Source organism: Myodes glareolus, chromosome 1 (assembly GCF_982192425.1).
Source record: "Myodes glareolus chromosome 1, mMyoGla1.1, whole genome shotgun sequence".
Taxonomy (NCBI): domain Eukaryota; kingdom Metazoa; phylum Chordata; class Mammalia; order Rodentia; family Cricetidae; genus Myodes; species Myodes glareolus.
In genome coordinates, this window is record NC_142026.1 from 88,357,528 (window position 1) to 88,381,280 (window position 23,753).

Below are 23,753 nucleotides of genomic sequence, written 5' to 3' on the forward strand. Positions count from 1 at the left end.
CCAGGCTAGCCTCAAACTCAGAGATCTGCTTGCTTTTGCCTTCTGAGTGCTGAGATCAAAGGTGTGTGCACCACTGCCTGGCTTAGAAATGGTAACTTTACAATTAGTCAGCTTACTGAAACTTTTGTGAAGACCATAGTAGGCCCCAAATCTGAGGTGAGGGTTAGGGAGATGAAAAGTGAATTTCTACTGACTATTGTAGTTTGATACATTTGAAGTTTTTCACCTGACATCATCTAGAAAGACACTGAGGTCAAGTTCCTATCAGATTACCAGTCATTTAATAGCAGAAAAGTTAGAACCCCCCACTTCTCTCCACCGAGGGTCAGCTAAACAGCACTGTATTTTAAAAGGCCACCAAGAGACCCAAATGGAGCTATATTTTACCACATCTCACAAACCGTGAAGTCAAAACACTAATTGTGGCTTCCTGCTCAGCAGGCGATGTCCTTTCGCGCATCAGAGTCTGGTGACTAGTAAACGGGACTTCATAGGATAGACCCTGTTGAATCGCTGATGGGGTCTTCAATCCCAAAGAACGTGAGTGTTTCATTTGGGATCCTAAATTTTATCACCTACTGAGTTTTCATTGTCCGTGGCGTGGGAAATCCTATCCAGCTCTCGGAAAACATTTTTTTTCTTTAGTTCCAGGTGTCATTTCTCATCACGCGTACTCTGTTTGCCAAATAGATGCAATCTTGTCATTCTTTACAGCCACTTGGCACCGCGGAATACGGCAGTTTTCCAGTGGCGACAACACTTGTTCTGATAATCCCTCTATTTAAAAACCACTGTGTAAACCTAGAGTTTATGCCTCGCTTGTATTTCACAAGATCACCTAATGATAGGAGAAAACAGAATTTCAACTAAAAACATAAAAATGGAACTCTTTCACGCCCTCCCCCTTTGGCCCTGGGCCGTAGTGATTGGCCCCAGCAACCCTAGATTTTAATCGTTCTGGCCCTCACCTAATCTGACCTCAGGTCTCTAGTTGCTCTGTTGTGCGCTTGCTCTGTAAACTGTTGAGCGCTGCACACATGCACGGAGTCAAAAATATCCAACAGGTTAGCACTCATTGCTACAGCGCTTTATATTTATTTTGTCATAGCCCAAGCTTCAGCCAAAAACAGGATAGCACCCTGCCCCCCCCCCCCTTATGTATAATGGAGGGGAGGTTAAGGAACCGGGACCAGGTGGATGTTGACATCCATGATCATAAACCGACACTTTGCCCCAAACATTAAATTGTTCCTCTGCCTGTTGTTAATGAAGGTTCGGAGATCACGCGTGTTGAGGCAAACATGGTTGAATACATTGTTAATGTCAAAGAAGACTCTCCTCCACCTACCCTCGCCTGTTCCCTGTGGGTACCGTCCCGCGGGTACACCCGCCTTCAGCTCGCCTCGGCTCTGCCACGCATGCGCAGCGGGATTGGCGCAGGCTCAGTGGTGGAGAGTGGGGCAGGTCCGCCTTGCCCCTCCTTGCCTCTGTCGCCGCTGCCCAGCGGCTGCAGGAGGACCAACTGATCTCCCTCGGCCGCGGTCTTTCCAGTGCTGGGCTAAGATGGTTTGAGTGGATCTCGGAGCCCCCGTCTCAGCACCAACTCCAGCGCATTCCACATCTCTCCGCGCGCTGACCGCCCCGCCTGCAGCACAAGGTGGTTTGTGTACTGTTACCATGGAGACGCTAGCCTGCCCCGCAAAGGCAGTGCGCGGGAGGGCGGGAGGGCGAAGTGAGGATGCTGTGGCGCTCGGCCCTAACCTGGACCGATGGAGGAGCGGGCTTTACCCGGAGTGAGAGAGCCACTGGGCGCGCGGGAGGTGAGGAGCCCCCCCGCAGGTTCACCAGGGACCCCTCCTGCTGTTGTTTTGTCTTCTGTCTCCCGATAGGGTCGAGTGGTGCTGCTGCATACTGTCAGATCCGCACAGGTGTCTCATTCTGTAATACTTAGCAGTCGCCTGGGACTTAATAACAGGAGTTCAGTAACACTGGTTGAATGAGAAGAGAGCGGTAGACTAAGGGGTTTTGTGTAGGCAGGAGACGTACCCAAGGTCACACAGAGCAAACTTGGACTTTTCTAGGTAGCAGATGTGTCCTCAAGAAAGTGGAACAATATTAATTACATCCTATGTGTACAGAATACCTCTTACGACCCATGCCACGAATACTACAGCATGTTCTTCCATCCCATCCTGACTTCAAATTCTTTAACTTGGTATAAAAGCTAGCCACACTATTTGTATCCCATTTTGTGACTCTCTAAGGTTCTGACTCACAGTTGGTGTTGATTTGGTATATCTGACATTCAGTAAAGCCATTAGTAAAAACTGTCTGTTTTTATCAAGGGCACTACTCTCTACTTGAAAATTTAAATTTATGATATACATGAAAACACTGAGCAAATGCCATTCTATTTTGTGGTTTCTCTTACTGGTGAATATTTTCACTCACAAGGAAGTTTTCCCGCTCCTCTTTATCACATAGCCCCTGGACAGTAGTTCTTAACTTTTCCAAGGGCTACACACTGTGCTAAAGCATACGGACCACTTCATGTAACGCTACAAACCACATTAAGAGGCAATCACTGTGATTTTTACAGACAAGGACACAAGCGTAGAGATGCTCAATACCCTGCCCAAGGTCACAGTGCTGTGAATCGTCAGAGGACTTAAACACTTGCTCTGACATCTAAGCACTTTTCTCACGCCTGTTTGGGTACTCATATTAACACCAAAGTAATTCCATCATGGAAAGGGTCCTGAGTGTTTGATTTGCTGGGGAAAGGGAGTGAACCCCCACACACTGATTTTGGCAATGTTGATAGGATATCGCTATGCTTAGCATGGAATATCTAGTTTAAGTGCTATTAATAGCAAAAATAAAGATAGGGTTTTTATTCTTGTTTTATGTGTGTGAGTGTTTGCCTGTATGTATGTATTGCACTGTGTGCCTGCAGTGCCCTCTGAAGCCAGGAGAGGGCAACAGATTCCCTAGAACTGGAATTTCTGCCATGTAAGTTTTTATACTTAGATATAAAATTATGTAAATAATGATTTTGAGCCAGGCGGTGGTGGCGCACGCCTTTAATCCTAGCACTCGGGAGGCAGAGGCTGGGGGATCTTTGTGAGTTTGAGGTCAGCCTGATCTACAAGAGCTAGTTCCAGGACAGGCTCCAAAGCTACAGAGAAACCCTGTCTCGAAAAACCAAAAAAATAAAAAATAAAATAATGACTTTGAATTTCTTTCACATAAATAAGAAATATTTTGTTTTAAAAAATAACACACGGTGCTGGAGAGATGGCTCAGTGGTTAAGAGCACTGATTGCTCTTTCTGAGGACCAAAGTTTGGTCACCAGCGTCTATATGGTGGCTCCCAACCACTTGTAAATCCAGTTCCAGGGAATCCAGAGTTCTCTTCTGGCTTCTGCATGGGGTTCGTTGACATTATCAGAGGCAAACTACCCATAAACATTAAAACAGCAACAACCAGTTCCTCTGTTTCAGTTTTCCTTTTGTAGATGATGTTCATCCTTTTAGGATCTTTTTGGATACCACAGACTAAAGACAGCGTGATGCAAGACAGAATTTAGCTTCCCTCTTCTCCCCTGGCTTCTTCTGGAAGGGCTCCTGGCCTCTCTCTGACCCCTGTGGGTCTGCTACTCCATGTTGCCTTTGGCCTCTTTCTGTCTTCTCACATGCTTATTCCCTCTGTTCTCAGTACCCATTGTCGTTCTCACCTTGAAGTCACTGCCGCTCCTGAATCTCAGACTTCCGTACAGGGCTCATTAACTGTAGCATTTGTCCAGTCCCGTCTTTTTGGGCAACTGGAAAGAGAGAAGCAGCGATATTTGAACTCATGTTGCCACAGAACCTCACAAATCAGATGCCAGTGTGAACACCCATATACCTTTATCATCTACCACAGTGGATATCTCCAATTAAAGAAGCCATGTAACCTTCATTCTGGGAATTTTTAGCTCAGGTGTGCATAGTCTTCAGTTGTGCCGCTCTGGAGGGTTGGGGTTCAGGGTCCCTGGGTAGGGAACAACCCCAGATGATGAGCAGTTAGTTCTAACACTGGAAATATGTAAGACAGAGACAACTAGGGACCCTATGGAGTCTGTATAAAGGTCACTAAACTCCGTCTAAAAGTGTGGGAAAGGCATGCTCAGGAAGGGTTCTTGAGGAAGTGATTCTCAGGTAGCGTGGGAGGCATAAGAACTACCCAGTTTTTCTTTTCTCCCTTTTCTCCTTCCTGCCCACCCTTGCCAAGTCACATCAAGCTTCAGATCTTCAGCCCAGGCATCAGCTTGTGCCTTGTTTCTCCCTGCCATGTCGCTCTCCCTCTGGTCCCCATCCAGGCTTCATTCTTGGAGCACTGCCGGGCCGTACACAGCCACACATGCTCCGGATGCTCTTTCTCAGCTAACTCACAGTTCTCTCCTCTGAGGCCACTGTCACCTGCTCAAAGTCAGCCCATTTTCCAGACCCTAGCTCAAATGCTTCCTCCTCCATAAGCTGCTAGGTGCTCTCTCCTAATTGGAAATAATTTCATTTCCTGTTGGGTAATTGCATGGTCATTTGTGTCAGTTTTCATTGTACCCTCAATTGCTTCTTTATATTGAAATTGTTTGGATACAAATGAGGCTGATACTTGGTTGGTACATACTGAGAAGGCTTCCCTTGTAGAGGAAACATTTGGAGTGTTTTTATACTGATAGGCAAGTATTGTAACCCTCAGCCTCCAGACATGGCCTCCAGCCACCCTTCTAAGTCTAGGATAGCTTGGCCAACAGTCCTGGGCATATAGAATGGCTTTGCCTTCACTATTGCTTTGAGTTTATCTACCTCACAGGAGTATGTACTCTAGAGGACTTGGCCCATTGTTTAGTATGAAAGTAAATGCTTCCCTGACATTAGCGGTCCAGCTGGCTTAGCACAGAGGCAGAATTTTATTATTATTTGTGGTCGCAGGGATCTAGGTGGAGGCCTTTACCTGTGACAAATGTACTGCTTTGGTGTCAGTTGGTCATCTCTAGTAGAATGAACCTGCTCCATTGTCAGAAAGGCTGTATAAAATTAAGATTTTTGTAGTGTGATTATGTTATGGCCTGGCATGCTTTGCTGTAAAGAGATGTTCACACTCTTTGTAATTATTTTTCACATTGACTAAGCCCACTGATAACTACAACTTAACAGATAACAACTTGTAACTCAACCACTGTAAAACCCAAAACAAACATCATCTTTACCAAAAAGAACCATAATTGTCACCAGTTTTTTCATACTAGTAAGCGTTTCTAAGTTTGATTTAGCTAATAATTTGTTAGCATTAATATAATAACCAGAGGCAAATGGTACAGCTCATATTATAGTCACACTTGGGAGGAGATGGAGAAAGCTGTGAACATTTATACACGGTTTTAAAATTATTATTTTCATGTGCATGAATGTTTTGTCTGCATGTGTATCTATCCACTGAGTACGTGCAGTACCCAAACAGGCCAGAAGATGGCGTTGGACAACCTGGGACTAGCGTTGCAGACATTTGTGATATACCATGTGGGTGCTGGGAACCCAACTCAGGTCTTCTGGAAGAGCTCTTAACTGATGAACAGCCCCACATTCTTTTTTTTTTTTTAACCCTTTTACCTACATTTATTTTCCCACAGATATTCGGTCAGTCTAAATACCTGTGGATCCAAATATTTTACAGAACTCTTAGAAAACTGCCTGAGTTCTTGCTCCATTGCCCTGTGTACTTTTCAATGCAAGCTGAAAGCTAGCAGAGAGGACTGTGAGTCAGGAACAAGATGCCTTTTTACTTCCCAGAGCACTCTGCTGAGTCTGTATTCATTTTGCCTGACTCCCTTTGTGTATTGTGGGACTTGCTAGTGCTATGCGAGGCCAAAAACATAGACAACTTGACTAGATGTCTAGAAAAAAGCCTTTTATTGAATAGAAACTTCTAAATCACACGATTTCGAACCATCATGGCCTTTTGCTTCCTTTTGTGGGGGGTGAGGGTCAGAATCGGGGTCTTTCAAGGTCTAAGTGCACGATCCACCACTGCACCACACCCCAGGCCTTTCAAGGAATCTTTCTAAATCGAGCCAACCTGCCATGACCACTTAAGTTGTATGTTGTGAGGCTGAGTTTATATAGCAAAACTATACATTAATATACGCGAAATAAAACAGTATGCAGGTGTATGTGCACCTAAGGCATTTTATATATTTTGAAACAAATCCCATTGAAAGTCATTGATATTTAACCTTGTCAGATGTGTTAGAAGTAGGATGTCTTAGGCTTGCCATAGTTTTTGGCATATATACATACACGTGCACACACACACACACATACACATATAATTCTGGAGTCCTTGTTTAAACTCAAAATCTTGACCAGGAGAGCCTCCAGAGGAGAATTGCTCAGACAGTGGCTGCCACTTTAGTGAAGTGCCCGGTGCTTTGTATGTGCAGAACGACCTTGTTTGTATTTTCAGAGACTTGGGGGATGGAGCCGAGTAAAGCTAACCGAATGTTCCTGTCTGTTGCTGTGCAAAAGCTCAACGGGAAGAGTCACATGTAGCAAATTTCTCTGTCTAAGGAATCAGTTTATTACGGAAACAGGATCTTTTTTGTCTCCTTGCACAGGTCACTAAACATTTTCTTTTTAGAAAAAGCCATTCTGAAGTTGGATGGCTGAGATGCCTGAATAATGTATAGCCTTCTGTCTCTGAAAGCACATTTGTATAAGGTTGGTTGTTATTTTTTTTTTTATTTTTTAGGTTTGGGGTTTTTATTTTTTTATTTTTTAGGATTAAAAGTTTTGCTAAAATAATGAATACGTTGATATCATATATTACTTAGAACATGTTTTTAAAAATCTGGACCATTGTTAGATTGGTCTCTGTAGGTCACATTGGACCTTTATCGGGGTAGGCTGGTCTCTATGGGCCATATTGGACCATTGTTGAGTTACATTGGCCTCTGTGGGCACACTGGATCATTGTTGGGTTAGGATGGTCTCTGTGGGTCACATTGTATCATTGTTGGGTTATGTTGGTCTCTATGGGCTATGCTGTGCCATTGTTAGGTTGGGTTGGTCTCTGTGAGTCACATTGGAACATTGTTGTGTTAGGTTGGTCTCTGTGGGCCACAATGGGCTGTTGTTGGGTTAGGCTGATCACTGTTGGTCACATTGCCCTTCGAGAAGGATCTATTGTCTCATGGCACTGCTGCATAGCTTAAAGTATTTTATAGGTTGGGAAAAGAATACTAGATATTAATGTTTGGTATTTATTCACCAAGGACAATATCTTAATTGAAGATGATTTGAATTGATTTATTAGGGAAAAAATGGACAGTATAGGAATGAGCTATTCTGAGGCTTTGTTGGGAAAACAAATGCTGTTTGGAAGGATGCCCCATCAGGCTCCAATTTAACCTATGTAATCCCTTTGTGTATGGGTGGTAGGGAAGGGAAACAAAAGCTTAGTTAAAGCTTCTAATAGAACTCTCAATGCTTTCAGGTAGGTTTATGGATATGAGATGAAGTCTGGGGCTGGGGTTGGCCTAGGGTTAGGCTGGGATTGGCCTGGGGTTGGGGCCGGCCTAGGGCAGGATACAAGCTCATTTGCCTAGCAGCAGTAGGCCCTGGCTTCTTTGGCCCTTGTGTGTGTGTGTGTGTGTGTGTGTGTGTGCGCGCGTGCGTGCACGCGCGCGCACGCTCACACATGCATGCATTACATGCATATATGCACATGTGTGTGCAGGTGCACTTACCTGTGGGGCATGTGTGAGCCAGGGAGTTGACATGAAAATAGCAATCATTTCTGCACCCTACGTTTTGAGATAGGGTCTCACTGAACCTAGAGGTTGCTGTTTGGGGGAGTCTGGCTGGCTGGAGAGCTGGGATTGGTTGGCCTCTGCCTTCCAGCGCTGGAGCATCAGGCACAGCTGCATTCCCAGCTTTTTAAATGGGTTCTGGGGATCTGAACTTGGCTCCCCCTGCTTGCTCAGCCAGCACTTAATTCACAGAGACACCTCCCCAGCCCCTGTTCATGTTTATTTTCAGGCGTGTATAGAGGAATAGCTTAGCATATGGATGGATGCTTTTTTGTCTAAAGTACCGGGTTTTAAAAAAAATAGCATGTGTTTCTTGTATCATATATCTGCAGGGCGTGTGTCTGAAGACCATTTTCATTTGAAAGGAAAGATGTTGTCATCCAGTGATCAGAAGTTAGAAAAGCTGGATCCCTTTCATCGACCTTTGCTGTCCAAGCAGAAGACCAGTGCAGAAATCATAAGTGAAGCGCGGAATGCCTTAAGAGCAGTTAGAACCCAAAGACCGTTCACACCCCGGGAAGACCAGAGGAAACTGTTTGGGCCTGCCTCATCAAGGACCCCGGAGAACAGACCTCCCTCCTCCTTCAGGTACTGATGCTTGGCTTTGGTGGGCACACAAACATTTAGGCCACCAGATTACGTTCTCTCTATCCTTCTCCCCCTTAACGCCTGCCAGTCCTTGATCATCTTGCTGTCTCTAAAGTCCTGTTCCCCAGGACGCCATATAGCAGGCATCCTGCCTATGAGAGCTCTTTCTAACTGGCTCCTCTCACTGAGGAATTCGAATGTATGCTTCCTCAATGGTTTTTCATGGCTTGGAAACTCATTTCTTTTTAGCACCTAATAAAGTTGCATCATCTGATTGCACCATAGTCGCGCCCTTGAGTTTCTTCCGATGGAAGTTCTGTTTCCACATTCCATGTCCATCAATGCTCTAACTCTCCACGTGCATGCTTTTGGGTAGGTACAAGTTTGCAAATTCTTTGGGTAGTTGCCAAGGACCCCATGGCGGGGGCAGATGGTGAGAATGTTTGGTCTTATAAGAAAGCACCAACCTGCCTTCCACGGCGGCTCTCCACTGTGCGTTTCCACGAGCGTTAAGTGAGCATTGTCAGTCTGTTGCATTCCCCGCTACCTGGACCCTGACTCTTCGGGAGGTGATTTGCATCTTTCCCCGGTGACGTGAGGCAGAGCATGTTTTCATGTGCTTGCTCGCCATCTGTGTGTCTTCTTTGGTCAGGCATCTGTTCAAGTCTGTGGCCCAGTTTCTAAATTGGGTTGTTTGTGTTCTTGTTGAGATTTAAGCATTCTTTGAGTAGCCTGGATAGCAATCTTTTATGTTATCCATCTTTTGCAAGGCTTTTTTTCCTACCAGACTTGGGCTTCTTACTCTCTTGACTGTCTTCTGTGAGCAGATGTTTTTAATTTTAGCACAGTTTAGCTGATCAGCTTTCTGTCCTGGGGCATGACGTCATTGCTGCATAGAACGTGATCACCTGACCCAAGTTTAGCCTGACTCTCTTCTATGCTATCTTGTAGAGGTTTTATAGTTTTGAGTCTTATTTTTGGCTCTGAAATTGAGTTTGAGCTCCTTTCTGAGGTGGATGTGAAGTCATGCCTTCCCATTGTGTGTGTGTGTTAGGACAATTATCTCTCTGCACTGCACAAAGTCACTAACTTACAATGGTTCAATGTATAAAGTTCCACTTTATGATGATGTGGAAGTGCTGGGTACTCAGGAGAAACTAGACTTTGACTTTTGATGCTCTCCTGGGCTCGCCAGTGCAGCAGGATGCACTCTTACGATGCTGGGCAACACAAGCAAGCTGCAGCTTCAGATGGGTCACCAGGTCCTGAGACTAAACAACTCAGTCTGTTGTCTGCTGCCTTGATGTGCTCTGATACCCGTAGGTTAGGTGAGCTGAGTACAGCTGACTTAACAAAAATTTCAACTTAGGTGGTTTGTAGGTCTCTCACTTCTCTCAATCCAGGGAGTACCTGCATTCTTTGCTCCGCCGATGGCCACCATTTCACTGTATGTTTGCAGGTCTGTTTCTGATGATGCTTCTAACATCGCCCTGTTGCTGACATTATGGTGTGCTTTGGAGCCGGGCAGTGTCCCTTCTACCTTTGCTCTCTTTTACTGTTATTATTGATTATTCCGGGTCTTTTGCCTCTGCATATACACTTCCTGTTCAATTTGTTGATACAAAATAACTTGCTGGGACTTTAAGATTGCATTGATTCTGTATGTAAGTTGAAAGTTGAAAACAACACCTTTAAAAACTTCATTATAAATAATGTTGCAAAAAAAGTAACAATGCAGCAATATTATGTGTTCTATCGGCAAGAATGGTCTGTCTCTGCAGCTAGTTAGTGCTCCTTAGGTTACTTTCATTGAGTTTCCATTTCCCTCGCAGATCATGTATGCTTTGGTAGGTTTAAATCAAGCACTTATATTGCATTTTCGTCCTGGGTGCTACCTGTTTATCCACGGAGGGAAACTGACTTGTATTAATCTTGTATGCTGCAACCCTTTGTTTCAGGGGGGTTGGATCTTGTCAATTCTGTATTCCTTCTTGCAGAGAAGATAATGCTTTCTGCAAACAAAGTTTTTTGTTTCTTCATTCCTGATCTATCTGCCTTTTATTTCCTTTCCCTGCCTTTCTGAAATAACAGTGACGTCTGGACACTGTTGAAAAGCAGCTGTGAATGGGAATGTTTGTGGATATTCCTTATCAAGGTAGAGCATTCCTCTTCTTTTTTAGGTGTGTGTGTGTGTTTAATGATAGAATCAGAGGATTTTTTTCTTCAACTTGTTAATATGATAGATTATATTTATTGATTTTTCAAGACAATTTTTTTAAAGTTTGATTTTGACCAAGATTCCTAAAGATAATTTTAGACACTGAGTAAAGAAACTTACTTTGAAGTGAAATAGTTAATAGTGACAGTCATATCAAGTTTATAAAGTTACAACAAAAAGGCTTTAAAGTATATATATATATTATCCTTTCAATTCTTCTTCTTATTATTATTATTTGGACAATGCATCAGGTAACGCTGCTGACCTACAACTTGCAGTGTAGTCAAGAATGACTTTGAACTACTGATCCTCCTGCCTCAACCTTCTGAGTGCTAGGATTACAAGTGTCTGCCATACATTCAGTTTTAGGCAGTGCTGGAACTGAACCCAAGGATTTGGCATGCCAGACAAGCACTCAACACACCGAGCACTCTACACGCTGAGCACTCTACACACCGAGCACTCTACACGCTGAGCACTCGACATACTGAGCACTCGACATACTGAGCACTCTACACGCTGAGCACTCTACACGCTGAGCACTCTACACAACGAGCATTCTACACACTGAGCACTCAACACACTGAGTACTCTACACACCGAGCACTCTACACACTGAGCACTCGACACACCGAGCACTCTACACGCTGAGCAGTCTACACGCTGAGCACTCTACACGCTGAGCACTCGACACACTGAGCACTCTACACACTGAGCATTCTACACACTGAGCACTCTACACGCTGAGCACTCTACACACTGAGCACTCGACACACTGAGCACTCGACACACTGAGCACTCTACATAACGAGCATTCTACACACTGAGCACTCTACACACTGAGCACTCTACACGCTGAGCACTCTACACACTGAGCACTCTACACGCTGAGCACTCTATACACTGAGCACTCGACACACTGAGCACTCTACACAACGAGCATTCTACACGCTGAGCACTCTACACGCTGAGCACTCTACATGCTGAGCACTCTACACGCTGAGCACTCTACACGCTGAGCACTCTACATGCTGAGCACTCTACAGAGCTGCATTGCTGTCCCTCTTTGCATCATTTAAAAAATTTCATGTAAGACCATGTCTTATCCTATACCTCAGGCTAGACTTGTGCTCATTTTCCTGCTTCTGTGCTCTGAGTACTGGGTTACAGATGTGTGCCACCATGTCTGGCTCATTATTCAGTAGTTTTAGTCTTCCTAAAAGTAGTAGGAAAGTCGTTAACAATTTTGAGTGTTAGAACCCGCTTAAATTGCCTTTTCTCAACGCTTCTGCCTTGTTTTTCAGCTAGAGTTTACTAGCGTAGACTAGAAGCAGAAGTCCTCCGCAGACTAACCTCTCCACTATCTCTTCCGCCAGCCTCCACGCCTCCAGCTTTGAGCTAACGGATTCCAGGCCTATATCAGACACCCGTCTCAGTCCCCTCGAGCTGGTGAGTACTTTCTGTCTCCACCACCGTTAGGACATGAATTTGGCCGCAAATACTAGGAGTCAGCACTTGTGTTCCTAAGGTTCTTATCGTGTACACCCAAGTGTACTAATAATTTAATGTGAGTGCCGATGTCTTTACATTTTTAAATATAATGCTTAATATCTAATGAAATGCCCCTGTAGTGTGCCTGTAATTTTGTAGTAACGAAGAACTAAAGTCATTTACTAAACAATCTTTCATATTTTTGTTGTTTAAAGAGTTGTTATTTTATCTTAATAATTATCTATAACAAAATTATATGCTTGTATTTTAAATGTATATATGTACTTTATATAGCCATACACACACATACACATGTGCAGGTACTTTAAAAATGTAAATTATACATATGAATTTATATATCTTTTAAGAAAGAGAGAGAGAGAGAGAGAGAGAGAGAGAGATCAAAAAACCCAACCAAACAAAAGTCACTAAAAATAGTGTCTTTTTATCCCCCTATTCTTCATTGTCCTTGGCCCCGTGGGTTTCTTCTGGCGCTTCCTAGACCGGTTTGTCAGCTGCTCTATGTAGAACTTCCCAAGAAGACTCAAGTGGTTTGTGCTTCCGCCGCCATTCATCAGACACGCCCCCTGTTTCTGCCCTACTCATATTCCCACACAGATGCACTGTGGGGTTTGCTTAGACCAGCTTTCTTGGATGATGGTTTTCTCAACCCATTCACAGCTGACCCTTGAGTCATTACGGGCTAATAAGCTGACCTTGAGCTAATAGTTAATAAGTTACCTGATGATACTCGCTTCATCTCGCCTGTGTCAGTTTGTGCTTCCTTCTTGACAACAGCTCCCTGTGTCTTTAGTTTTGGATTCGTTCTATTTCAACCTCAAACTGCCCCCCACTCATCCATATCATCGTTTGTGTTTGGGGACATGGGCATCCTGTCAAGTGATCTCCCTAGGAGAGCTCTCCAGATGTGCTGTCTTGTCCCTCGCTCTAGGTGCCTGGTCCTGATCTCCTTCACCAGCATCCTGGGAGGCACCTCCTCCCTGCTGGGAGGCACCTCCTCCTTCTGTGGGAGCTCTCCTGTCTCCTGCATCCCTTCTCTATGGTGTTGGCCCCACTCTGGGTGGAGCATTCTTTCCCATAGAAAGGGTGTGTAGAGAGTAAATGACTTCACACTTGATTTCTGGTTTTCTTTTTTGAAAGTTGGTAGGATTTTCCTTCTTGTCCCAGGTTTTTTCTGGTTTGCTTTTTATAGCTATGATTAAAAAAAAAACCTGCTTAGGGAAGAAAGGGTTTATTTGGCTTACAAGTTACGTCATCAGAGGAAGCCAAGGCAGGAACCTGGAAGCAGGAACTGAAGCAGAGACCCTGAGGAATGATGCCCGCCAGCTTGCTCTCTATGGCCTACTACCTCTCTCTCTCTCTCTCTCTCTCTCTCTCTCTCTCTCTCTCTCTCTCTCTCTCTCTCTATTTCCCCATCATATACTCATCACCATAATGTTGCCCCAGCTGCCTGTTGTGGGCAGGCTTGTGGTTGAGCTCTGCCCACCCACGGCAAGTGTTCAAGCCGTAACTGTGCTCTGTGTGCCTGGCCTCATGCTGCTGCGTGACTGGTAGTTTCTAACTCACTAATTGGGTTCTTTTCATTTCTGTTTTCCTATATTTAATTTCCAAAAGCTCACTTCCCCCAACCTTTAATCTGTATTTTTAGGTAGTATTATCTTGTTTCATGGGTGCAGAACTTTAGATATAATTTGGTGGTTTTCAACGCAGCTCTCCCTGTATAGTCCCTGCAGCAGGTCTAGTTTGTTTTGGTCTCTGGCTTTCATGTTAGAGACCCTTCCGATGCCTGGTGCTGGTTTTTGGCATATGGCTAGAATTTGGTCTCCAGGCAGTATTAGCCAACCCTGCCACTAAGGCAATCTGGCTGGGTCATGTTGTTGATTAGAGACCAGCTCTTTGCCAGGCTCTGTCCGAAATGGCAAAGTCTGGTTGTTGATGCTCAGAGGCCAGCAGAGAAAGAAGGTAGGGACTCTCAGCATTTAGTACTCAGTATTCAGTTAATAGCTGTGCCAGTGGAGAGTGGCAGTCCAGTCCTGGAATTCCAGGGTTTGGGAGGTAAAAGCAGAAGGCTTCTAAGTTCATACCAGCACATACATAGCACACTGGAGTCTAGCCTGTTCAACATAGATAGTGCTTCAAAAATACACAAATAAGAAAGGAAAACTCAGTTTATAGTAAGTTTCTGATACTTATCAATGAGAGCCTATTTTAGAGGACCCTTACTTACTGACCCAGTTGGAGAGGCTGAGTTTCACCCTCTCTAGACAGTAAGCCTTCCTTCTGAATGCCTGACAGCATTGGCAGGGCAGGAAGAGGGTATTACAGAGAACCTCAACCAATCCCCTGTCTTTCGGGCACCTTTCCCACAGACCTCTGCCAGTGTCTTAGACTTTCATGGAGATGGGGCCTTGGTCAAATTGCTTCTCAATTTCTATCACTCTCTGTGTGTGTGCATGTGTGTGTGTGTGTGTGTGCATGTGTGTGCTGCGGGAGTACCTTCCGTTCCTTCAGCCAATAGTCGCTGAAGTAGGAGCCGGAACCAAGCGCTAGAACCAAGAGAGCGAGCTGGAACCAAGAGAGCAAGTTGAGGCTTGCCGCTCTTTTTTAAAGAGAAATATACCACACCCCAGTGGGCTGGTATTTCAGCGGCTATTGGCTGAAGGAGCGGAAGGCGCTCCCACAGCACTGTGGGCTCGTAGTTCAGCGACTATTGGCTGAAGGAGCAGAAGGTACTCCCGCAGCATCTCCGCCTTTTGTTTAAGTAAGAGAGTTCTAAGGCTACTACGAAATTATATACAGTAAGTACAAACCTACAAAATTATATACAATAAGTAAACAATAAATATCAATACATAAACAATATATAAGTATCTTAATCAGAGGTAGAAATGTACACTGCAATATGGTATACATATATCAATACAATATATATATCAATACATAAAAAATGTTTTAAACAGGTAGAAGCATGCATACATACAATATTCAATATAATTTAACTTTGTATCCATATACAAAAATCTATGCCGATGTAATTATCTATAAACAATAACTCACAAATACCATTATTATCTGGGCGCCATTCTGTAACATGAAGGGGCCTGCTTGTTGGGGGTTTTCTGTCCTGTCCAGCCCTCCAGCTGTTTAGTCCCAAAGTAAAATCACACAAGAAATCTCTGTAAGTTATAATGCTGATTGACCCATTAGGTCTAGCCTCTTACTGGCTAACTCTCACATCTTGATTAACCCATTTTTCTGATCTATGTTAGCCATGTGGCTCAGTACCTTTTTCAGTGGGGCAGCTCACATCCTGCTGCTTCAGTGGCCTGGGCAGGAGTGGGAGGAATCAGCTTCTTCCTTCCCAGAATTCTCCTGCTCTTCTTGCATCATTTCCACTTCCTGTCTGGTTTTCCTGCCTACATGTGTGTGTTTGTGTACATGTGTGTGTGTGTGTGTGTGTGTGTGTGTGTGTATGCATGAGTGTGTGTGTGCATGTGTGTCTACTTGTGGGTATATTTGTGTCGATGGACTGTTAGAAAGTAAGGTGCAGCCATCATGATGCTTCATCCATAGAGGTGTGCATGGGTGCGCATCTCATGAGAATTCTATGCAGTCTCCTTTCTAACTGTGAGCTGACACACCAGCTCAGAAAACACATCATCCCTCCACTGTATCACCAGCCTGTCTCCAAATGGCCCCAGTTGTCTCAAAATATACCTTGAATTTTTAAAATGCCAATTGGAATATCCCTGAGGAAGATCATAGTTTCCTTATGTTGCAGAGGATAAAATAGGATAAAATAGAAGTTTTTTGCCAGCTGCTGTTGATACATGCCTCTGACGACATCTGCGGTCTTGGGAGGCAGTTTGACATATTAATGCTGACTTGGAGAAGTCAATTGGAGTACGCTTGCTCCTCAATGTCTCTTGAACATGGTACTTTTTACACCGGCACCGTTGTAGGACTCCAGGGTGACAGGTTAGACTAGATGAGATTGGTGTCTGCCTCTGCTCTGGGTCTGTGAAACCCATTTCTCTTTTCCAGAATGCTTGAGTATGATGTTCAAAGGAAAAATAGTCTAAGAAATTTCCACATTAAGTTTTTTTTAAAAAAAACCATTGAATGTATAGATTATATGACAGCCGTTTTCAGCTTAGATGGTAGCGAAAGTTTGAAGTTGCCAGTCAGAACATCCTGAAATGACATTGCGCTCCCTGCCCTCCGCCTCCTTTCTCTGCATCACTGCACCTTTTCAGAAGAACATTTGCCTGTAGTAACTGCTCCGTGGACAAGGACAGGAGTACATTGAGAAATCAGAGTGGCAGGAGACTGCATGGGGAGGAAGAAACTCCCAGCGAGAGGGGGGAGAAGGAAGGGGAGCACCCCATAGCTAAGGAGCATCTGGAAAGAATGAAGCAATCCCCTTCTGGGTTTGGAGACTTTCTCAAACGCTCTGCCATTTAATACTTCATTAAAAATCCCTAGCAGTTGGTGAGGAGAGACCTGAGAAACCTGCTGCTTGAGCTCCTGTGCTGACCACATCACCAAAGCTCTCGAACAATCTATCTCTTCTTTCCTGGCTAACCTATGCCCCCACCATACACTCCAGAAAGCCAGGGGATGCTCAGAATCAAAACAGCCCGGGCTCTGGGAATGCCCTAAACTGGCGTTGTTTTGGCCTGGTGCTCAGGCCTTGGCACTGACCTGACTGGCTCGGGAGGGTTCCCGTCAGCACCTGTAATCTTCTAGGACAGGGAAAGCATTATAATTTGTTGCAACTTCCATTAATGGTCACACCTGCCTGCTGTGTCGAAACCCGGCTCCATCTTTCTCCTTGCTCAGCAACTCCCTGCTTCTGCAGCAGCCCTGGGGAAACTGGGGGGATTTTCTTCCTCTTCTTCTTTCTACTCCAGTCACTGGCCTTCCAGTTTGCACACATAGAAGTAACTGCTCGTTCAGGGGATTGAACAAAGCCATCGGACGCATGATCGTCTGAACAAATAGGAAACCGTGCCCCTAACATCATCACCATCGTAGCCAGTGTCCTTCTACCTCCTAAATGTACAAAGCCCAGTTATTTCAGCTCTAAGTATTCTTAATCAGCTTTGTATTGACACAGAGAAAAGACAGACATCGTGGAAGCGCAGCTAATACACTTTACACTAATTAGCACTCAGCAGCCAGACATCTAAAGGATGAAGCAGACACTGCTAACACCATCAAAGGCAGTGCATGGTCAGGAACCCCAGCCACTGCCCTCACCCCCGGGGCAGGGCCATGCTGACTTCTACCAGCATAGATGACTTTGTCTTCAGTATTTGACAAAATACTGTGTTGGGTGAGCAAAACAAAACGTAATGTATTTAAAAAGACAGTACTCCAGTGTGCCTTGGAAAAGAGACAATCCAGGACAGGGAACGTGCAGTGGGCACGTCACATAGTCTTTTTCTTTCACCACTTCTGAAATGCACGGTAACATTATAGTCATGGTCACAGTGTGTCGAGTGACTGGAGAAGTCTCAGAAACCTGTGGGGAAAATTACAGGAGCAAAAATGCACACAAAGTCGTCACATCTCCAAGAAGATTGGGGACTTAGAGGAAGAATTGCTTTCTAATTTTCAAAGGTCTTGTAGTGTCTATGCGTACATGTGTGAGTGTGTGTTCATGCCTTACAGACTGCATCATGAAAAACTTTCTGAAGTGGGATTTCACCGACCTCTTTCCTGTCTTCATGTAAGATAGGGCAGGCCCTGCCTTCTGTCTGGGGGTCTGAGAAGTCAGGGCAGAAGTTGGTCAGGAAGATGAGGCTAGGGTGAGTGACGGCCAGCCAGAACCCTCAGACACTCTGCTGACTGCGTCTCCTGTGGTTGTTGGGTTGTTCAGGGGAACTAGTTTGTGTGTCCTCATTTAGAGGACTGAATCATCCAGAACTGTCTTAGTTAGGGTTTCTGCTTCTGTGAAGAGACTCCATGACCACAGCAACTCTTATAAAGGAAAACCTTTAACTGGGGCTGGCTTACGGTTTCAGAGGTTTGGCCCATTATCATCATGGCGGACGGACATGGTGCCCTGCAGGCAGGCATGGTGCTGGAGAAGGAGCAGAGAGTTCTACATCTTGCAAAGGCAACAGGAAGTAGAACTGAGATACTGGGTGTGGCTTGAGCAGATATGAAACCTCAAAGCCCGCCTCCACAGTGACATAACAAGGCCATGCCCCGTTTGAGCTTCAAGGGTTAGGCAGTTATCAGTTGCCATTGCAAAATCCCCAAGCAACACAGCTAAAGAGAGAAATTCTTTCAGCTCACAGTTTCTGAGTTCACAGTTCATAGTCACTTGGTTCTATTGCGTCTGGGCCAGGCTGAAGCCGAACATCCCGACGAGAGGTACTTGGCAGAGGAACGTGCTCTCTTCATTGTCAACAAGAAACTGAGAAGGAGCCCACCTGTGCTAGCCTGGGCCCCTGGCCTGTGGGGCTGTGCCTCCCACATTCAGGGCCGGTCTTCCAGTCTCGCAGGCACAGCCAGGGGATCGCCCTGTTCAGTGCTTTTCAGTCCGCTGAAGTCAGCAGGCAAGTTGACCACGCCTCCGGAAGTTGTCCGGTCCTTTTGAGGCAAGAAGACTGTATACTGACCTTCAGCACCGAGTTAAGTCTGCAACTTTTGTCTTTCCTGTTTATACGTGGAGCGTTCGTTTCCTGAATTCATCTCTTTACTCTCTCATACCACCAGCTTCCCACACGAGTTACATGCTTAGTATTATTTTGCCATGGACTGGCGATACTAAAACGTAGAGGGGCAACGCCCAACACGGGTCCAGCACTACACGGGTCTGGCACTATTGGTGCGGTGAATGAGTGAGATTCCTCAGACTAGACCCTCGGAGGCCGAGTCTTTGCTCAGGCTAGACTTTGACTTGGCTTTGGAGAATAATTAAAAGCAAATGGGAGCTAGTGCAATATTAGGCAGGAGCAGCACGCACAGGAAGGGAGTAGCCTTACTGAGCGCTTAACTCCTGTTGGGGAGCTAGGGATTTGTGTAGGGTAGGCTCCTGCTGAGTCGTAGCTGAACAAACTCAGAGGTAATGGCCTCCCAGTTCACAAAGCCAGGGAAGCCCTGTTACCTGACTGGCCTTGTCCACCATGCTGAATATCTTATTTACCCTTCTCCCTGCCTTTAAAATATTTCCTTTTTCTGAAATCATTTGACTCATTTTGACTTTGATCTGGCTTGTAAACCGATTCTGGATGCTAAGGGAGGAGAGGAAATAGGAAACATTTTAACGAATATCATCATTTTGATTTTTTTTAATTTATTTGTTTTGTTTTATTTGTTTGCTTTTCAAGACAGGGTTTCTCTGTGTAGCCCTGACTGTCCTGGAACTCGCTCTGTAGATCAGAGCCTCAAATTCACAGAGATCTGCCTGCCTCTGCCCTCTGAGTGCTAGGATTAAAGGTGAGTACCCCCACTGCCCAGCTTCATGTTGAAATTCATTCTTAGCAGAACTCATACCATGAGTTCCTATGCTCTGCTTGTATGAGTGAGTATTTGCAATGATGTGTGACCTCAGCCATCCTCACCCCCAGATTATCTGATAAGGATTTCCCCCTGGGTTTTTAAAAGATTTGCTGATTAACTTCTAGGGTAGAAGTTTTTCTTTCATGTCTTACAGAAGTGACTGAGCTGTCTCCCTCGAGTGTGTCTGGCTGGGGTTTAGAGGCCCTTGCTGCTGCATGGCTGTTCTTCCTCGGCAGGGCAGATAATGTTGGAAGCAGGGTCAGTGGGGCGACCCAGGTCACACTGACACTGGGAGCTTCCGGCTTTAGATGGAAACCACAGACCTGTGGGGGTTTGACGGCAGGGAGCTGTGACTGGCAGAGCTTGATAAAATCATATCTTAAAGATATTTAAAAAGAGGTAGACAGGGGTGGGGGTAGATGCACGCCTGTAAGCCCAGCCCTTGGCCGATGGAGCAGAAGGAGAATTTGTGAAATGCTGTCTCAAAAAATAAATAATAGGACACAAAAGAGCTGGGAAGATGGGCAAATGGATAGAACGCTGCTGCATGAGTGTGAAGACCCGCGTCCCGATCTCTAGCCCCATGTGAAGCCAGGCTTGGCAACCCCTGCTGTAGCCCCAGCACTGTGGGGCAGAGATAGGTGGATCTCCAGGGTTTGCTCAGCCAGCCTAGCTGAGCTCTAGCATCAGTGAGAGACCCTGTCTCAAAAAAATAATGTGGAGAACTGAGTATAGACAGAAGTCTCTGTCCCACCCAGTCCCACAGCCATTCAGCCTCAAAGAAACACACAGAGGCGTATATTAATGATAAATTGTTTGGCCTGTTAGCTTAGGCTTATTACTAACTAGTTCTTACTACCTAAATTCACCCATAATTCCTGTCTATGTCTAGACACATGGCTTGGTGCCTTGTCTCAGTAAGGCATTCACATCTTGCTTCCTCTGTATCTGGCTTGTGACTCTGCCTTTCCTCTTCCCAGAATTCTCTTAGTCTTAATCCTTGCCTATACTTCCTGCCTGGCTACTGGCCAATCAGCATTTTATTAAACTAATATGAGTGACAAATCTTTACAATGTATAAGAGCATTATCCCACAGCAACTGAGGAAGACATCTTGAGATCAACCTCTGGCCTCTTTTTGTCCTCACATGGGTGAATGTCCTCATGCACATATGTGCTCACACACACACACACACACACACACACACACACACACACAATATACACACACAGGGACAAGCAAAAACTCCTTAAAGGGGCTGGAATTTTTGACAATACTGTTAATTTTCTGAAGGGTACCTGCATCAGAATTCTCGAATCATAAAAGGAAGCATTTTAATATAAGAAGTATAAATTAAATAATTATAATTAAATATTATAATTAAATTATTAAACAATTATAATTAAATATTATAATTAAGTAAGAAGTATAAATTTTCCATGCTTTGTCATTCTGTAGAATGAATCAAAAATTTAGGTATCCTTACAAGATGCTCTTGTGGAGTCCATGGTGTGTACAGCACTTAGAATGCACATCAGTGCCCAATAAATGACAATACATGTTTTTTTTCTTTTTGCTGTTTTCTTTTATAAAAAGGGTCTTTCTCTGTAGCTCAGGCTGACCCCAAACTTGAATCCTCCTGCCCTGCGTCCCAAGTGCTCAGTAACAGAGCTGAGTTTCCACATATAGTCCAACAAGCGTTTTCTGAACTAAACTGAGCACAACTCTGTTGTGGGATCTCTGCACATTGTGCTAAGATACATTCGCTGTGGTTGGTGTAAGAAAAGCTGAATGAACCAATAGGTAGACAGGAGGTATAGGCGGGATTTCCTGGAGAGAAAAGAAGAGGAGGAGAACCTAGGCTTACAGGAGACACCAGAGGATGTGGAGGGGAAACAGGAGGTGCAAGATGGAAGAGAAAACACTATGTGATAGAACATAGATTAATATAAATGGGTTAATTTAAGCTGTAAGAGCTAGTTAGGAACAAACCTAAGCTATAGGCTGAACTTTCATAATTAATAAGAAGTCTCTGTGTTATTATTTAAGAGATGGCTGGCAGGACAGAAAAAGATTCATTACATAATGCATTGCAAAGCATGCTGAATGCATTATACTTACCATTGCAGTCTCTTGCACAGATAGCTGTGCGCTAGCATAGGTAGCTTAGATTTTATAAATCAAATTTGTTAAGCTGTGTAGCAGTACAGCCCATAGGATACACTGGTAAAACCAAAAAGTATGTATGTGTATTTATGTGTGTGTGTCTGTGTATGTGTGAGTGTATCTGTATGTATATGTCTGTTTATATGTGTGTGTGTGTGCATGTCTGCATGTATGTATGTATGTGTGCATGTGTGTGGATGTATGTATATGTGCATATGTATATGTAAGTGTATGTGTATATATGTAAGTCTGTGTGTGTACATGTGTGTGGATGTATGTATATGTGCACATGTATATGTAAGTCTGTGTGTATGTGTGTGTGCATGTATACATGTGTGTTTGTGTACATATGATATTAAGTAAGATGGGCCAATGAGATGGTAGGCTCAGAGGCTACAGTGCAGTCAAGCACAGGCTAGCAGAGGCAGGGTCAGCTCCAGGGTGACCATGGTAAGCCTTATTTGATACACAGGGACTCATGCCAGTGTTCAAAACTCTCTTTGCAGAAACCCAGAGCTCTAGCATCTCCTGCCACAGAGGAGGATGCCCGCCTCTCCTTCCTTAAACCTCCAGTGGACCCTGCCAAGATAAGAAGAATAAGTGGTGCGCGTGCACGCTTCTACAGGGCTGCATCCCAGGGAACGCTCCTGCCTGACAGATCCCATGCTGTCGCCCATTGTAAGGCTGTGTAACATCCTGCAGACTCAGACAGGCATCCTGCTTGAATTTGCACAGAAAAGCTATTTTTTATATAATTTTTCCTGCCCCTAGATTCTTACATAAACTTAGACTTTAAGTTTAAGTGTGTTAATATTGGCCACATAGTAGCTAAGAAAATGATTTATGTATTTCTCTCCAGTGATGTATAAAGAATATCTGAATTCACCACTTCAAAACACAAACATTACTCTCATAAGAAGAGAATATTAGAGTAGGTGTTTTCAAATGAATGGCTCACATAGAAAAAAGAAACAATTTTTAGGGTAGACTTTTTGTTTTATTTTGGGTTGGTTTGGTTTTGGGTTTTCAAGACAGAATTTCTCTGTGTAGCTTTGGAGCCTGTCCTAGAATTCATTCTGTAAACCAGGCTGGCCTTACCAAGATCCGCCCGCCTCTGCCTCCAAAGTACTGGAATTAAAGGTGTGCACCACCTCCATCTGGCCTAGGGTAGAATTTTTAAAATGTTCTTCATTTCATTAGAAATTAATGAGAATTGGGCACTGAAGTGGCTCAGTGGGTAAAAGTCCCTCCCACCTAGCCTATCAACCCGGGTCTGATCCCCAGAACCCAAGTGGTGGAAGGAGAGAACCAACTCCTGATGGTTGTCCTCTGACCTCCACACCTGTGCCCTGATCCCCCGAGTGTGTGCACACACCATAAGTACATCAAAATATAAAAAATAGTTCAAAGAAACAAGTGAGGCTTGGGATTCTCATGCTGCATGCCACTGCCAGCTTTAATTGCTTTCTGATCCTGTGAAGATGTGGACGTGAGTTGAATGGGGCTTTTGTTCTTGCTGCACAAGCGCTGGCTGTGTGCCTAGACTCGCAAGTGGAGGACAAAGATGCCACCATGTTAGGCGTGTAGCAGGTGGATCAGACTCTCCCCAGGCACATTGCAGGCTCCCGAGGGCAGGGACGGGGGAACGACTGGTGGGAAGGCAAGAAATCTGGTGGGTAACTCTAACATTGAAAAACAGAAGCAGAACAGAAGTAATGAGAGCTCTCAGGCTCTGTAAGATGCAGGCCAAGGACTGGGTCAAAAGATTCCAGTTGTTGAGTGTGTGCGGTCCTGCTGGAAGCTGTTTCTTACTGTCCGTGCTCAGCAGGGTAGAGAGCTGTTTCATCCGAAGCTGATTAAACCGGGCCTTCCTCATTAGGGACCAATGAAGAAGCGTTGGACC

General features: G+C 44.6%; 1 protein-coding gene across 2 annotated transcripts in view; it reads left to right on the forward strand.

The window, feature by feature from the left end:
• The first annotated feature begins 1,468 nt into the window (after positions 1-1,468).
• The window catches only part of Armc2 (armadillo repeat containing 2), a 105,297-nt gene continuing 83,012 nt past the window's right edge, over positions 1,469-23,753 (forward strand). Inside the window, exons 1-4 of one of the 2 annotated variants that reach the window (XM_048425353.3) lie at positions 1,469-1,657; positions 8,183-8,438; positions 12,033-12,105; positions 22,357-22,528. In XM_048425353.3, coding sequence (XP_048281310.3) covers positions 8,221-8,438; positions 12,033-12,105; positions 22,357-22,528 — 463 coding nt within the window. In that variant the 5' untranslated portion in view covers positions 1,469-1,657; positions 8,183-8,220. Of the gene's footprint in view, positions 1,658-1,703; positions 1,821-8,182; positions 8,439-12,032; positions 12,106-22,356; positions 22,529-23,753 lie in introns of those variants that run through there. The other variant, XM_048425352.3, reaches the window with a different exon arrangement.